We start from the raw sequence: 15570 nt of genomic DNA on the forward strand, positions 1-15570 counted from the left end.
AAAAAGTATATGTGTGTATACATATATACATGTGTGTGTGCATATATGTTACAGAAACATATATTCACACCTATGTAAAGAAAGCCTGCATTCCTCTAAAGAGGTGGAAAAAATAAATTATAGATATGTATGTGTGAGTGTGTATACATGTATGTATATACCTATATCCAATTCAGAATGACTTTCAAGAAAGGCCTCTTGGGCATCTAGCACAGTGCCTAGGGTGCCAGGCCTGGAGTCAAGAGGTTTCAAATTTGACTTCAAATACTTCCTGTGAACCTGGGTCAGTCACTTAGTCCTGATTGCCTCGCCCTTGCTGCTCTTCTGCCTTTGAATCGATAACTAATATCAATTCTAAAATAGAAGGAAGGGTTTTAATTTTTTTTAAAGGAGATGAATAAGCCCTTTTATTTTTTCCATTTCACAAATAGACCAGCTGAAATACTTTTTTGGGGGTTTTTTTGTGTGTGTTTCCCAATTTCAAAAATTTTTTCTGTAAGACAGCTCACTCCTGAGATATGAATATTATACCACAGAACTGTAAGAAGGGTTTGAAATTATGGAAGCCAGGACTCTGCAAGTAAAGCACTGCTTTCCAATTATTTTTTGCTAGGTAATGGAAGTTAGTCAGGCAAAAAGCACTTATTTCTGAATATTTGACAGGTACTGGCCTGAGCTCTAGGAATAGAAAGGAATCAACTCCATACCCTAGGAGCTCCAATTCTAATGGGAGACATGACATGCAAATTGTTAGGGTCCGAGTTGCAGACCACCCAAGGAGCACATGAAGACAATGCAATTCAAGCAAGGGAAAGCCTTTATTACTAGCACGCTATCACTAGCATGCTAGGGGAAAGCTCAGCCAAGCAGTTCTGTCCTCCCAGAGTTGGGACCCTACATATATACTTCACAATATGACTTAACCTGGATCATTGTTTAAACCCTAGAGCACTTTATGGCTAGTTATTTCGCTGAAATGTTGCAACAGTCCTGAAACACCCTACGGTCAGTTATCTGCTGAAATGTTTGCAACTGGGCAGCATAGCTGGAGGATGTGTTTATCAGATGGGTTGGAGGTCCTGTGCCCTTTTCCCTTTACTTCAAAATAACTATGTATATTGAAGCTATATCCAGGGTATATAGAAGGAAATTTCAGAGAGGAAACACCAGCAGGGACAGGAGATCAAGAAAAGTTTCTTGCAGAGTGTCAACATGGAATTTAGGAATCCCAAACTTGTGGCCTAGTGAGATCTGATGAACCCCAATTTTCAGGACTAGCTTGTAGAATGGAGACCCCAAAACTTGTACTTGTTCCCTGTTCCCATGGGAATCCACCCTGAAGGGAATCCCAAGTTAGCAGTTTCAGACTGAGTGGGGGACCCTCAGAGAAATGAGAATCCTGGTTGGGTGAGATAAGCATATGCTAAGGACCCTCATTGTTTTAGGTAGTCTCCCCTATTTTATTAGAACCTTTCCTAGGAAGATCCACACCTGAGCAGGAACCATCCTTCCGTATCTATTGTAAGCAGCCCCTTCTTATGCTCTTGCCTCTAGCTATGATTCCTTTACCAAGCTTGATTGTATCCTGTCAGTGTAGTTTAAACACTCCCATTTTCCTTGTAGCCATAGTGATGTCAATCATCTTTCCCTGCCCCTGGATTTCCCAAATGGTATATAGGTTTCCCAAATTCTTTTGTTCCTCAGAGTCCATCCTGAGTCAGTGGCACTCCCAGGGGCTAGTGACCAGGGCATCTTGACTCTGTGCAGTCTTGGGGAGCAGCTCTGTTGTCGTATTTAGTAGCAATAACCCCTTTTCCCTTGATTAAAGAGTGATTTTGACTAATGTGTTTTTTCTAGTTGACAAGAGGAAGAGATTTGAACTTAGTCTTTTTTTTTTTTAAACCCTCACCTTCCATCTTGGAGTCAAATACTGTGTATTGGCTCCAGGGCAGAAGAGTGGTAAGGGCTAGGCAATGGGGGTCAAGTGACTTGCCCAGGGTCACACAGCTGGGAAGTATCTGAGGCCAGATTTAAACCTAGGACCTCCAGTCTCTAGGCCTGGCTCCCAATCCACTGAGCCACCCAGCTCCCCCTTGAACTTAGTCTTGAAGGAAGCAGAGGTAAAGAACATTTAGTTTTGGAGGATAGACAGTGAAAAGGTATTGGAAGTTGGAATGTGTGTATGCAAGGAACTACAAATAGAGCAGGCAAGCCTTGCTGGATGATTAGAATAGGGAATGAAATAAAGTACAAATGGATTGGAAAAGTAAGAAGGGACAAGGTAGCAAAGGACTTTATATGCTAAAGAGAGGATTTTTAAATTCTAGGGATCCAGACCTACAGAAAGTTATTGAATCTCCCTCCTTCAAGGCCTTCAGATAGACTCCATTCAGAAGTCCATATCTGAGGATTTCAAATATGTTAAATAATGGATTGAGGCTTTTGAATGTAAAATAGCTACTACTTTAGTAGTAACAGAAACTTGTATTTTTAATTTATTTTTAAATTGAATTTTATTTTTCCAATTACATGTAGAAACAATTTTTGACAATTGTTTTCTTACATTTTTGATTCAGAGTCTCTCTCTCCTTTCCTTTCCCTGTAAAGGATGATTTGTAATTAAATTCCAACAGTTCCTTTTTTGGCTATGAATAGTGGCTGTTTTGTTTGTTTTTTTCAATCATGTATCCTTTCAGATTATCTAGGAACCTTATTTGCCTGATAATAATTTAGATTTTCACAGTTGATAACGATATTTTTGTTACTATATAAACTGTTCTCCAGGTTCGATTCACTTCATTTTGGATGAGTTCATATAAGTCTATCCTGGTTTTTCTTAACTCATCTTGTTCATCATTTCCTGTGGTGCAATAATTTTCCATTACAACCTTAAACCACAGTTTGTTCAGCCATTCCCCAGATGATGGACACCACCTAAGTTTCAAATTTTTTGCCACTACAAAAAGAGATACTAAAAATATTTTGGTATAAATCCTTTCCTTGCTGTCTCTGATGTCTTTGGGATACAGACCCAGTGGAGGTATAGCTGAGTCAAAAGATATCCATGGTTTTCTGGTCCCTTAGGCAAGGTTCCACATAGCTCTCCAAAATTACTGTATCAGTCTTAAGAACCTTTTATATTATATATATATATATCTAAATATATATATATATATATATTTGGGGGGGGGTACTTCTTAGATAATATCAAATGAGAAGAGGGAATCATGTCAGAGGTCAAATTATCAACAATCTTTTAAATATTCTTCTAACCCAGAAACTGTGCTGTCTGTATAATGTACAGAATTTGGTTTAAAGTTGAAAGAATGATGTATGAATACCAAAACTCTCAAAAATTTCAAATACCTTGTAGGTCTTTTGATGATTAGAAGTGAAATACCAGAAATTATCTGCAAATAAAATCACCCAAGAAGAGCTCTAAGCCAACAGATACTTATTTACACTTAACTATATATTAATGTGTGACAATGCAAAGGAAATAGGCAGGAAATAAATCACCACTTCTATGAGATCACAATAATTGGATAATAATCTTCACATTATTCACATAAGGACTAAATAATTCATTATTAGTGCAGACATCTACTCAAATAGAGTAGGGGTCAGATTATTTCTCACAGGTAGATACTATAAAGATTACACGAGTTTTTGCCTCAAGAAATAGAGGCAGGTTGATGTGATTAGGTCGTGATTAGGAGCCTACTAAATCTTATTAAGTCAAATTGAGAAGGCATTGGGGGAATCCTTATCTAGGGCACCTTCACGAGGGGTGTCGGGCCCCGTATGAAAACCCAACCCAGAAACAAGAAAGGGCCATTGCAGATACTGTTAACGACTGAGCCGGCAGATAAACTTCAAAGTTATTCTCTCACGGATGTGTTTTTCAGGGTTAATAGGTCAAAAGCCATTGGGGTTCGCTCCTGGACCCTCTTTCCCTCCCCTTGGAGATGGAAGAAAGCAAGGGAGAGTATGTCCACGACGCGGGGTGGATGTGCCTGGCGCCCAGGCTGGGCAGCCACAGGAGCACGCGTTCGAAAGGTGCCACGTCTGGCTACCTGTCGGACTGGCTGATTAGGGCCTCAGAGCTGCCCGGACTCTGTACCAAGGAGAGGAATGAATGATTCTGTTGTGGGGTTGCAACTGTGGGGCACAGGCTCCCGGAACTCGACTGTGTGTTCAGAAAAGCGGGGTCGGGGGAGGGGGGGTTCTCTTTTAGGGTGTAAAGCCCTCCCTCCGTCCGGTTTGAGATCGCTTCAGCTAAGAGAGACAAGAAAGCTAAGCAGGTCCTGGGACGCTTCAGGACGACCAGCAGCCCGCAAGCCCTTCCCCTTTTCTCCCGCCCGGGCGCGAGTTGAGAGACAAGAGGCGCCCCGGGGCAGCAGCCCCAAAGAAAGCAAGTCAACTAGCGGCGTCAGCTCTTTCTCAGTGAGAGAAGTGGGTGGCTCTGAAAAGAGCCGTTGTGTGTTGGGGGACATCGAGATATCCCGGGACTCCACGTCTCCAAGTTACTTGGAGCTGGTGTACTTGGTGACGGCCTTGGTGCCCTCCGACACGGCGTGCTTGGCCAGCTCCCCGGGGAGCAGCAGGCGCACGGCCGTCTGGATCTCCCTGGAAGTGATGGTGGAGCGCTTGTTGTAGTGCGCCAGACGGGAAGCCTCGCCGGCGATGCGCTCGAAGATGTCGTTGACGAAGGAGTTCATGATGCCCATGGCCTTGGACGAGATGCCCGTGTCCGGGTGGACCTGCTTCAGCACCTTGTACACGTAGATGGAGTAGCTCTCCTTGCGGCTGCGCTTGCGCTTCTTGCCGTCCTTCTTCTGGGCCTTCGTAACGGCTTTCTTGGAGCCCTTCTTCGGAGCCGGAGCCGACTTGGCAGGTTCGGGCATGATGGCAGACGCTCAAGTTTGCAAGAGAAGCAAGAGCAGGAGAGAAGAGTGGAGCAGACAGCGAGCAGGAGAAGCTATTTGTAGGACCCCTATTCAAATGAGGAATGACCGACTCCCCTGGCTGAGTGGACAGGACCAGGTAAGTCCGCCCCCTGTGGGTGGGGCGTATGTAAATGAAGATTTCCAAATCTGCTTCGCAATTGGCTGGCGTCGGCAACCAATCGGAGAGCGCTGTTTGGCCTCCTGTCTCACAGGATAATAGGTGGCTCTTCTGCCCCAGAAACTCAGTTCCTTTCTCGCCGGTCTTGAGAAAGTTGCTTCTTCTCGAATCTCTCATCATGTCTGGCCGTGGAAAGCAGGGAGGCAAAGCCCGGGCTAAGGCCAAGTCCCGTTCTTCTCGTGCTGGCCTGCAGTTTCCAGTGGGCCGAGTGCACCGCCTGCTCCGCAAGGGCAACTACTCGGAGCGCGTGGGCGCCGGTGCGCCAGTTTACCTGGCTGCTGTCCTGGAGTACCTGACCGCTGAGATCCTGGAGCTGGCGGGCAACGCAGCCCGCGACAACAAGAAGACCCGCATCATCCCTCGCCATCTGCAGCTGGCCATCCGCAACGACGAGGAGCTCAACAAGCTGTTGGGCAAGGTGACCATTGCTCAGGGCGGCGTCCTGCCCAACATCCAGGCCGTGCTGCTGCCCAAGAAGACGGAGAGTCACCACAAGCCTAAGGGCAAGTAAGCCCGGTGGCACTGCTGACGGACCCAGTCCAGTCTTCTGCAGGCGACCGGCTTGTCCACCACGCAGAAACCAAAAAGGCTCTTTTCAGAGCCACCCACACTTTCGAGCAAAAGAGCTGGTAGCATGCATGCCGTTCAGGGGTTCTGCTGCGGGAAATTGGGGCTGGTTTCTGATGCCATGTTGACCTTTGGGCACAAGATTCTTCCTAATTCCAACATTGTCTTTTAAGTCCTTTGTTGTGCTTTGAAGGAAAAAAAAAAACAAGCCGGAATCATTCAAAGCGGAGGCCTCCTGCCGTGCAGATCCCACCTAACCTCAGGCAGGAATTGGCAGGAGCTTAGTCGGGAAAGGGGTGCTCAAACAAGTCCTAAAAGAATATGGTGTTTTCTGGCAGGTATACACAGCCACGCCAATCCAAAGGCCTTTGGCCTCCTCGATGCTTGCCTGTGAGTTCTCTTTCCTGTCGGGCTGACCCCTCCTGCTACCTTATCTGCTTTCAGACATCTAAAGTGTCTCCAAAGGCTGGTCCTGGGTCCTCGCCCCCTACACTAGGCTACACTCGATCTGCCTCAACCTGGGAACTCCCAAATCTACAGCCCAGGCTTTATGAACTCCCCTGGACTTCTTAAGCTAAAAGCCGTTCACCAAACACCACGTTCCTACTTTGTTTTTTAGCACTCTCCAACTAAATTTCCTTCCTTGGCTCCCGTTCCCACTCCAGGAGACCCCTCTGCCTTGCCCGGGTCCGCCTCTCCCAACCACCCCTAGTCCAAGCAGTCTGGCCAGATATCCTCGATCTGCTTTTGGTTGTCCGTCGTTTTAAGGTGCTTCTGTGGAGGCAGACAGGATTCTCTAGCTATTAGAGCTCCGTGTGCATTTGTGCTAACTGTATCCCCTGGGTTCCTCTCCTCCCCGACCACCGGACTCGGTATTAGCCTACACTGCAGGAAACGCTTCTCGGGGTGGAAAGTGAGGGGAAGGTCTGTCCAATGTACATTCGGTTGACCCGAAAAAAGTAGGCGTGTTGACTTGAACTAGAGGTACCTGTCATTTTGCCGGGGTGTAGGCATAATCCAGTCCACTCGTGAAGTCAGCAGGTCCTCTGTACCGAAGCAGAAGACCTGAAGATGAGACTCCCAGAATTTAGCTAGACCTAGGTGAAAGACAATCGCAGACACAGCATCAGACTCGGTGGGACCTCCTCAAAAACTTAAAGACATACGATAACCAGCACGCCAAAATGAGCCTTGGTTTTTTTTTTTTGGTTTTTTTTTTTTGTCTGTTTGTACGTGAAGAAATGAAACTGGGCATGGGATGAGAGGTGACAGAGGTAGGACAGGGTGGTGGTTTCCGAAGAGAGGTAGAGATCCCGAAAGGGGTGACGGAAAACTGGGTTTCTAGGAAAAGCCCTGAAGTTGAAAGCACTCTCTCAAGCCTTGTAGGCCATAGGAACAAGTTCCGCAGAGGTGGCGGGAATAGTCGATAGGATCTTCTGAGAAAGGAGAGCCCGCCAGTCGAACCGAAAAGAAAACGGAGGCAAATGAAACCGACCAATCCGATCGGAGCGCGCGGTTTTTTTTTTTTTTTGAAAACAAATTGAAAGGTCTTAAGAGCCCGCCAAAAAAAATCAAACCCTAAATTATAGAAGCACAATTCATGAAAGCGTGAGAGTGTGAAGCTGTGCACAGATGCGGAGTTAGGATAGGGCTAGGGTGTGGGGAAAACATGGACGGCAGAGGAGATGAAGAAAAAGCAAGGGAAGCAAGTAGTGTGAGCCGGGTGGGGAGGCGGGGTGGAGGAAAAGCGGCCTAGTGACGTTGTCCAATGAAATCACTCGGAATTTCAAGGGCGGGAAGGGTTGACTTTCCAACCAATTCATTCGGACGCAGGGCTTTTGAACGTTCCAATCAGAACGTTCTGGTCTCTATAAATAGAGGCGGCTGGGGTGGTCGTCTTCACAGTCGCTTTGGACTTCTTGGAAAGTTCGCTTCTCCTTACGTCGCCATGGCTCGTACGAAGCAGACCGCTCGTAAATCTACTGGTGGCAAGGCACCTCGCAAGCAGCTGGCTACCAAGGCTGCCCGTAAGAGCGCGCCGGCCACCGGTGGCGTGAAGAAGCCTCACCGTTACCGCCCTGGCACGGTGGCACTGCGAGAGATCCGGCGTTACCAGAAGTCGACCGAGCTGCTGATCCGCAAACTGCCCTTCCAGCGGCTGGTCCGTGAGATCGCGCAAGACTTTAAGACAGACCTGCGCTTCCAGAGCTCGGCCGTGATGGCCCTGCAGGAGGCGAGCGAAGCCTACCTGGTTGGGCTCTTTGAGGACACCAATCTGTGTGCCATCCACGCCAAGCGCGTGACGATCATGCCCAAGGATATTCAGCTAGCTCGGCGCATCCGCGGAGAGAGGGCGTAAAGTCTTGTAACCTTAGTAAACAAAGGCTCTTTTCAGAGCCACCCACTAATTCCTTAAAAGTAGCTGTGTTTGCACGTACACTACATACTCCTAAGCAGCACAAACAACACCGTGGCGTAGCGAGTAGAAAACCGGTCACTTGCTTGGTTTTCAACTCCAGCCACTCACCAACTTGGGAAAAAAACAAACTGTCCCCGTTTCCTCTTATGCCCTCCCCCTCTTCTGAACTCGTGCAGTTCACGTGACCTCGGGGGGGGGGGGGGAAGAGGGGAAGCAAGCCCAGGAGGGAGAAATCCTGAACCTGGGCCCCGCCCTCGCCTCCTTCGCTTCACTCACTTCCCTCCCCCTCCTGGGGGCTCCAGTCCCGACCGCCATATACCCCCCATAGTCGCACTTCAGCGTGGCGTGAAGTGAGTAGGTGGCAAAGTTAGGGTACGCGTCACTCGGACAACAAAATATAAACGTTGACACACGGGAGAGCTGCTGCCTCAGCGCCCCCACCCCCCACTTTAGGGACACCCACTAACTTTTTGTGAGAGCGTTTTGTGTCAGCATCTTTTTTGAGATTGTGGGGTGGCTCTGAAAAGAGCCTTTTGAGTTTTCATAGAAAAAAGACCGGATGGACTCGGGGGGGAAGGATGCTCTCCCTTCACTTCTTGGGCGCCGCCTTCTTGGGCTTGGCCGCTTTCGGTTTTGCTGCCTTGGGCTTGGCCACCTTAGCCTTTGCGGGGCTTTTGGCCACTTTCTTGGCTTTGGCCGCCTTGGGCTTCTTCGGGCTCTTGGCTGCCTTCTTGGCTCCTACGGCGGCCGGCTTCTTCACCTTCTTGGGCGTCTTCTTGACGTTCTTCTTACTGGCCGCCGCCCCAGACGCTTTCTTGGGCTTTTTGGCTGCGGCGCTCGGCTTCTTGGCCTTGGCCGACGTCGCCTTCTTGGCCTTGGCTTTACCCTCGGCGGCCGGAGCTTTCTTGTTGAGCTTGAACGAGCCCGACGCGCCGGTCCCCTTCGTCTGCACCAGGGTGCCCTTGTTCACCAGGCTCTTGAGCCCCAGCTTGATGCGGCTGTTGTTCTTCTCCACGTCGTAGCCGGCGGCCGCCAGCGCCTTCTTAAGGGCGGCCAGAGACACACCACTGCGCTCTTTGGAGGCCTCCACGGCCTTGGTGATCAGCTCCGAGATGGGCGGCCCGGCAGCCTTGCGCCGAGCTCCGCCGGCGCCTGCCGCCTTCTTCGTAGCCTTCTTCTTCACCGGCGTCTTCTCCGCGGGCGCTGGCGCGGGGGCAGCCGGCGGGGCTGGAGCCGTCTCGGACATCTCTTTACGCTCTCAAGGCCGCGAAAACCGCCAAAAGAGAGAAAGACAGCAGCAGGAGGAGGAGGAGGCACGAAGTAAACAAAAACACGACCGCACAACAGTCGCCACACTTGGCCCAGTCTGGCCCGGGCATATATATAGAGAAGGGAGCCGCGCTCTGATTGGTGCGCTCTGCCTGTGCAGCCCGCCTTCTCTCAGTCACCTACAGCCATTCTGCTCTCCTTCGCGGTTGTGTTTCTTGCCCCTGCAAAAACGGGGAAAATACAAAAAAAACCCGCACGCAGCCCCCCACTTTCTGCCCAGGACTCCAGGCAGAAGCCTTGGGGCTCGAGGGCCGTGCGTTTTCTCCCCGAAATTCCAAACCCGAGGTCCCCAGCCTTTCCCAATTCCCCCAAGTACCCGCAAAACTCAGGTCGGATTGTGGCAACTCCTCGTGTTTCCTTGAAATTAGAAAATTGCCGCTTTGCTCCCGGGACACTTTCCTCCTGGGAACGCTTCTGCACACCCTTGGCTTGTCGTCAGTACAAAACCGAAATCGTTTCTCGCCACATTTGCACCGAAATCTCATTTCTCCGTGAGGGAAGTAACACAGACTCTCCGGTGATCCCTGCATAGGCATCCATGGGAATGGGCCGCTGGAAGGAGGGTTACCTCTCCGGGACTCACACGTACTGCAGAAATCGAGAGGGCTTGGGGCCACGATCCTGGGCCTCTAAGGTCGAGCTCAGGCAATGCGACAGGTCAGAATGGCGAGGAAAACCCAGGATTGGGGCTGGGGGCGGGGCTCGACCCTTCATTTCACTTCTTTTCCATTCCCAAACTTTCCCCAGAGCTCAGCAAGTGCCAGATACCGTGTAGAGACAGTCACTGGGGTGGGGGGAGAGGAATACACAAGATACCGAGATTAACCTTAGAGCCTCTTGCCCTCGAGGGGTTTGCAATCTAGTGGGAAGGAGAAGCCTGGATCCCAGAGGAAGAGCAATCCAAATGGAGGGGGTTCTGGGGAGGTTAGCAGACATCCAACTGGAGTTTTGTGAAAGGAGCCTGGAAAGGGATCTCACAGCCAGATGGTTTAGGACCCTGAATATCAGGAGACTATGAAGCCTCTTGGCAAATGGAGTGGCACTGAAAGAAGGGAGGATTCTTCGGAATGATGCTCTCAATCCAAAGCAAACAACTCTTTCCTGGGAAAATTAGCCAGACCTTCCTGTGATGAGGTCTGCTTTTTAGATGGGAATAACTGGAGCCATTGAGACCCCTTAGCACATTCCTATGGCTACTCAGCTGTTGTGTTGTCCTGGCAGAGAAGGGAAAGAAGAGATGTACCTTCGCATAGGACTAGGCACCCTGACTGGATGCCCGGAGGAAGGCAGGCGGAAGAGTCAAAGGGTTGCAAGAGGAAGCTGTGCCATCACAAAATGCAACAAGCATCTCTTAAGCAACCACTACAAGGCTGTACCGGCTGTTCTTCAGGGAGGACTGGCACCTCAGTTGGGGGTGCCCTTGTTAGGGCTGCTCAGGGGCCTTTAGGGTCTTTTGCCACAGCTCTTCTCACTTGCCTGTACAAACAGGTGTAGCATGTGCAGTGGCTACACTCAGACAAAACTGTCTCAGCTGACTCAAGGAACCAGGCTGAGGGCCTTGAAACCTTGAGGGGTAAGTTACAAAGAGGGTTCCCCCAAGCCTGTGGGGACATCCCCGGGCAGGAAGGGCAGATGAGAGCAATTTGTTCCAATGGCCGGAAAGGCTTCAGAAGCAAGAATTGTGGGGTGCTTATAGTTAGCTCAGACTAGAAGGATGCCTGCTGGGTTGTCCACTCTAGCCCAGACCATCATCAGTCATCCTGACTTTTGTCTTGCCACTGGACTTGGGTGACTCTCAAAGGCAGAGTGAGGCCGATGGATTTGTGCAACTCTGCCTCACTTAAGCCCAATTCATGCACAAGTCAATCACCCATGATGCCATTGGTCCATTTTGAGAAAGAGGGACCACCAAATATCCCCTCTTCCCCCCCCTCCAACCCCCCACCAGGCCCAGTGCTAGGATGCTGCGACACAATATATGAATGAGTGTGGGACCAATCAGGATTCTTTTAAAGATTTCTCTGAAGAAACTGGCACTTCAAGCATCTTTGAAAAGAAAAGTGTTTTGCTTGAAAATGTTGTCAATCTCTCTCTGTTCCTACATCCAGAGCAGATTAACACGAGTTCTCCCATCCTGCCTTTGTCTCCCCTCTGTACTTTTCACCCTTAACCCAGCTTCCAGCTTGAAGTCATCTGGTCCAGGCAACCTCTTCATGTCACAGAGATGGAAAAAATTACCTTTCCAGGTTCCCAGAGGCGGATCTATTGAATGGATTGCAACACTGTCCCCTTTTTCCATGTCAGGAAACAGACAGGCAAGTGATTTTCCCAGCATATATAAGAAAGGATAGAAACAAACACATATTAGGCAACTACTACGTGCCACGCACTGCATATTGTTTCATTCAATCCTTGTAAAAACCTGCTACACTTGAGGAAACTGGGGCAGACAGATGTCAAGTGACTGGCCCCAGATCACAACACCTGGTATACCTATGAAGCTGCGGTTTGAACTTAGATCTTGACTCCATGCCTAGAACTCTATCCATCAATCTACATATGTCAACCTTTTCACTTTCTCCTAGCGATAGCTTCTCCCTCCATAAAGTTCAGAATTGCTTTCCGGAGAGGTGGGTGTTGAGTACTTCAGGACAGTGAGCCCTCCCCTCAGAACCTCCATTAGAGGGCACTCCTGTCCAGACAGCTCTTCATTTGCTCCCTGGCTGCACACTTGTGAACTTACTTCTCTGTGCTTCCTGGAGCTGGGGACCCCCTTCATTCACCCCTCATCACCCAAGGGCCCCCACCCAGACCAGGTTTCACCTCCTTGTGTATTATGTTCCCTGTTAGAAAAAGAGTAAGCTCCTTGTGGGCAAGGGCTATCCTTTGTCTTTCTTTGTAACCCCGAAGCTTAGCACTATGCCTGGCTCTTAGCAGGCAGTTGATAAATGTTTACCAGCTGAGGGATGGATTGATGCCTTCACTTGACCTGTGAAATATGAAGAAGAGGAATGGTTGTGGTTGTCTACTAAGTACTGGACAATTATGGTTTCCTGGAGGGTGGGCAGCCCCGTGGTACAATAGATAGGTCCTATTGTCAGGAACACCTGGGTTCAAAACCAACCTCTGACACTTACTAATTGTGTGATTCTTGCCATGTCACTTTAATCTTGTTTATCTCGCTTTCCTCATCTCTAAAAATGAGCTGAGCTGCAGAAATGACAAACCACTCCAACATCTTTCCAAAGAAAATGCCAAAGGAAGTCAAGAAGAGTCAGTCAACTGTTTAAAAATGGCTCAAAGCAATTGACTGGTTTGAGTCATTTTTAATCAGTTGCCTGACTCTTGCTGCAGTTTGTTTTAGTGGGCTGTTGGGTGAAGGGCTGTATCCTGTCTTTCATGTAGGTGTCCTTAAACTTTTCTATCACTGTTCCCTTTGGCAGTCTGAAGAAGTCTATACAGTCCTCAGAATAATGTTTTCAAGTACATAGGGTAAAATAATATTACAAAGGAAACCAACTATATGGAAATGCAGTTATCAAAAATATTGGGGTAGGGGAAGGTCAAGGACCCCACTTTGAAATGGCAAAAACCATTTGAAGACGACCTGACCTAAAAAAATCTCCCCATCCTCTCCCTAAATTCCAAAGAGCTGATTAAAACTACTTGCACTCACTGTGATATGTAACTTGAAGATGGAGCAAGATTGCCCTAATGAGGAACTGATCTGATTAAAATCAACATCGATCAACTTGTGGATTGGGTCAGAAGCAAAGTGGAGGTAGTCGGGAGAGGAAGATGGCCTTCGGACTCGGGAGGGAAGGTAAGCAAGGGAAGAAAGGACTTAGAAGTCGAGTTTATTTTATTAGTGCAAAACCCTTTCAGAGATTCACTGCCACCTTCAGTAATGACGCATAGGCAACAGAAAATTTCCAAGACATACCATCATATCACCACCACAGCGCTCCTTCCATTCGTCCCTTGATAACATATTAGAACGAAAAATGAAGAATAAAGCTTCTTTTCGTGAAAAGAAACATCCATCCTTTCTTTCGAGTACAATAAAAATCAATTGGGAAAAGGGGCGCGTTTGTTGGGCAGGATTGTGTCTCCGCTCCGTCCTGTCCTATGAGAAGGGACCTGAGGCCCTGAGGGAGGCGGAGCCGCTGCTGTATGTCCCACCCACACCCACCCCAACCCCGTGCCTTTCGGTTCTCAAAGAGGTCCGCCTTTACTCTATATAACTGTCTCACTAGCGGGAACTCGACTATTCGTGCTAGGTCGTTTTCCTTGTTCTCCTTAGTCATGTCTGGCAGAGGCAAAGGCGGGAAAGGTCTGGGCAAAGGTGGCGCCAAGCGGCATCGGAAGGTCCTTCGAGATAACATCCAGGGGATCACCAAGCCCGCCATCCGCCGTTTGGCTCGGCGCGGCGGCGTGAAGCGTATTTCAGGGCTCATCTACGAGGAGACTCGCGGAGTCCTGAAAGTGTTCCTGGAGAACGTGATCCGGGACGCCGTCACTTACACGGAGCACGCCAAGAGAAAGACCGTCACCGCCATGGACGTGGTCTACGCTCTCAAACGCCAGGGCCGCACTCTGTACGGTTTTGGCGGCTAAAACGCCTCTCTGTGGCGTGCTTTGTTCGCGCCTGCTCTCCCAAAGGCCCTTTTCAGGGCCACCCACGTTCTCACTTAAAAGAGCTGTGCTTGATTTCTCTTTAGAAAGTGGTCGGCTTACCTTACAATAGGCGAGTTTCAACCACCTGTTAACAGTCCCTGATATGCTAGTTTAAAGGGCAAATTGGGTGAAAGACCAGCCAAAAGTATTTTCAATACAAGTGCAAAGTCCAAACTGAGGACGGGTTTTCCTGTGGTTCGGTGTTCCTGTTACATGCTGAATCGATTTATCGAACACACTCAAAATCATTTCTCCTCATGCAGGCGTGGGTAAGCCTTACAAGTAAATAAACTTCGTTGTCCACATTACATTACCAGCTCTTCGGTTCAGTTCGATTATCAGATCATAAGTAGGGCCTAATATTTTATGTACTGTATGGGTTTAGTTCTCCAGGGTCACATAGGCCACAAGTAAGTCAGAATTTAAACCCAGGTTCTCTGTGTACTTTTTCATTTATACTATGTTGCCTTTTCTGGGAACCTTAACACATGCTTAGGGAACAAGGGACTCTTTGGCCGAGGGAATCGAACACCATGCTAAGGTTATAAGAGGCCTCGCTTGACAGGACTGACGAAAAGACTACGTTGGGAGGGGAATAATACTTGATTCTCTGGTTTATCCAGAGGATACTATATGCCATAGGAGAATTAGTTGAAGGAACTAGTTTCCAGAAGAAGAAAAAGACGAAATCGTACAAAGTTGAAATTGTTGATAATGTCTATCTTCAAATATTTTAAGGGCTGTCTGGGTGGCTCTGATTCTAGGAGTTCATGTGTGAGCCCAGGGCTCTCCAGCCTCTAAAACTGACAGCCTCAGCCACTGGCATTATCTCACTATGGTACCTGTGTCATGTGAACCTTCCAGATAGGCTACTGTAGCCCCACTTGAAGTCATCCTCTCACGTTCCCAGGAAGAAGCTCTATGGAGCCTCAGATTCCTAGTGGATGGACACTTTTCTTGCCTTGTTGTCTCAATATCCCTCTATATCTCAGATACTTCAAGTTTCATGTCTGCCTTGTAAGACTTAGGGCAGATAACATTTATCTCTGTGATATCCCTAAGATAGCTTGGCTTAGCAAAAAAAAAAATGTCACTTGTGATTTTTTTAAACTTTATTTGGATAATAAATGATATAAATAAATAAATCTAATGATCAACAGTGCTTGCAAGAAAATTGGAGAGCAGGTCTGCAACTTTTAAACTTTAGTCTTTGGAGGAAGGCAATGGCCGCCAGGATGTACAACAAATAGTTTCTATGCACATTACCCACTTGTGTCTTCTTGAGTTTCAGGAAATAAATGTATCTCCCAATATGTGGGCCTCTTTTAGCCTCACCTCTAGATGCCCCTCTCTTCAAGTGACTCTATTTCTCAATAGGGTCATTTCCTCTACAAAAGAAAAAGCACCTCTATTCTAGAGAATACAAAGGAGGAGTTTGAGGGGAAATTCAC

At 48.3% G+C, this 15570-nt stretch overlaps 4 protein-coding genes across 4 annotated transcripts; 2 read left to right on the top strand and 2 right to left on the bottom strand.

Moving 5' to 3' along the window:
- Nucleotides 1-4379: 4379 nt before the first annotated feature.
- Nucleotides 4380-4997, bottom strand: LOC100018739 (histone H2B type 2-E). Its single transcript, XM_007483339.3, has one exon. It carries the CDS (start codon nucleotides 4905-4907, stop codon nucleotides 4527-4529), a length of 381 nt encoding a protein of 126 aa, XP_007483401.1. The 5' UTR covers nucleotides 4908-4997; the 3' UTR covers nucleotides 4380-4526.
- Nucleotides 4998-5015: 18 nt separating this feature from the next.
- Nucleotides 5016-6831, top strand: LOC100019804 (histone H2A type 1-F-like). The gene has a single exon (XM_001372497.5). It carries the CDS (start codon nucleotides 5081-5083, stop codon nucleotides 5636-5638), a length of 558 nt encoding a protein of 185 aa, XP_001372534.3. The 5' UTR covers nucleotides 5016-5080; the 3' UTR covers nucleotides 5639-6831.
- A 700-nt stretch (nucleotides 6832-7531) lies between these two features.
- LOC100018674 (uncharacterized) lies at nucleotides 7532-14129 on the top strand. The gene is made up of 2 exons (XM_001367394.4): nucleotides 7532-7971; nucleotides 13723-14129. The coding sequence occupies exons 1-2, from the start codon at nucleotides 7643-7645 to the stop codon at nucleotides 14057-14059; spliced, it is 666 nt and encodes a 221-aa protein (XP_001367431.3). The 5' UTR covers nucleotides 7532-7642; the 3' UTR covers nucleotides 14060-14129.
- Nucleotides 8581-9485, bottom strand: LOC100018705 (histone H1.4-like). Its single transcript, XM_056817792.1, has one exon. The coding sequence runs from the start codon at nucleotides 9357-9359 to the stop codon at nucleotides 8703-8705; it is 657 nt and encodes a 218-aa protein (XP_056673770.1). The 5' UTR covers nucleotides 9360-9485; the 3' UTR covers nucleotides 8581-8702.
- Nucleotides 14130-15570: the final 1441 nt, after the last annotated feature.

This window comes from Monodelphis domestica, chromosome 2 (genome assembly GCF_027887165.1).
Source record: "Monodelphis domestica isolate mMonDom1 chromosome 2, mMonDom1.pri, whole genome shotgun sequence".
Lineage (NCBI taxonomy): Eukaryota > Metazoa > Chordata > Mammalia > Didelphimorphia > Didelphidae > Monodelphis > Monodelphis domestica.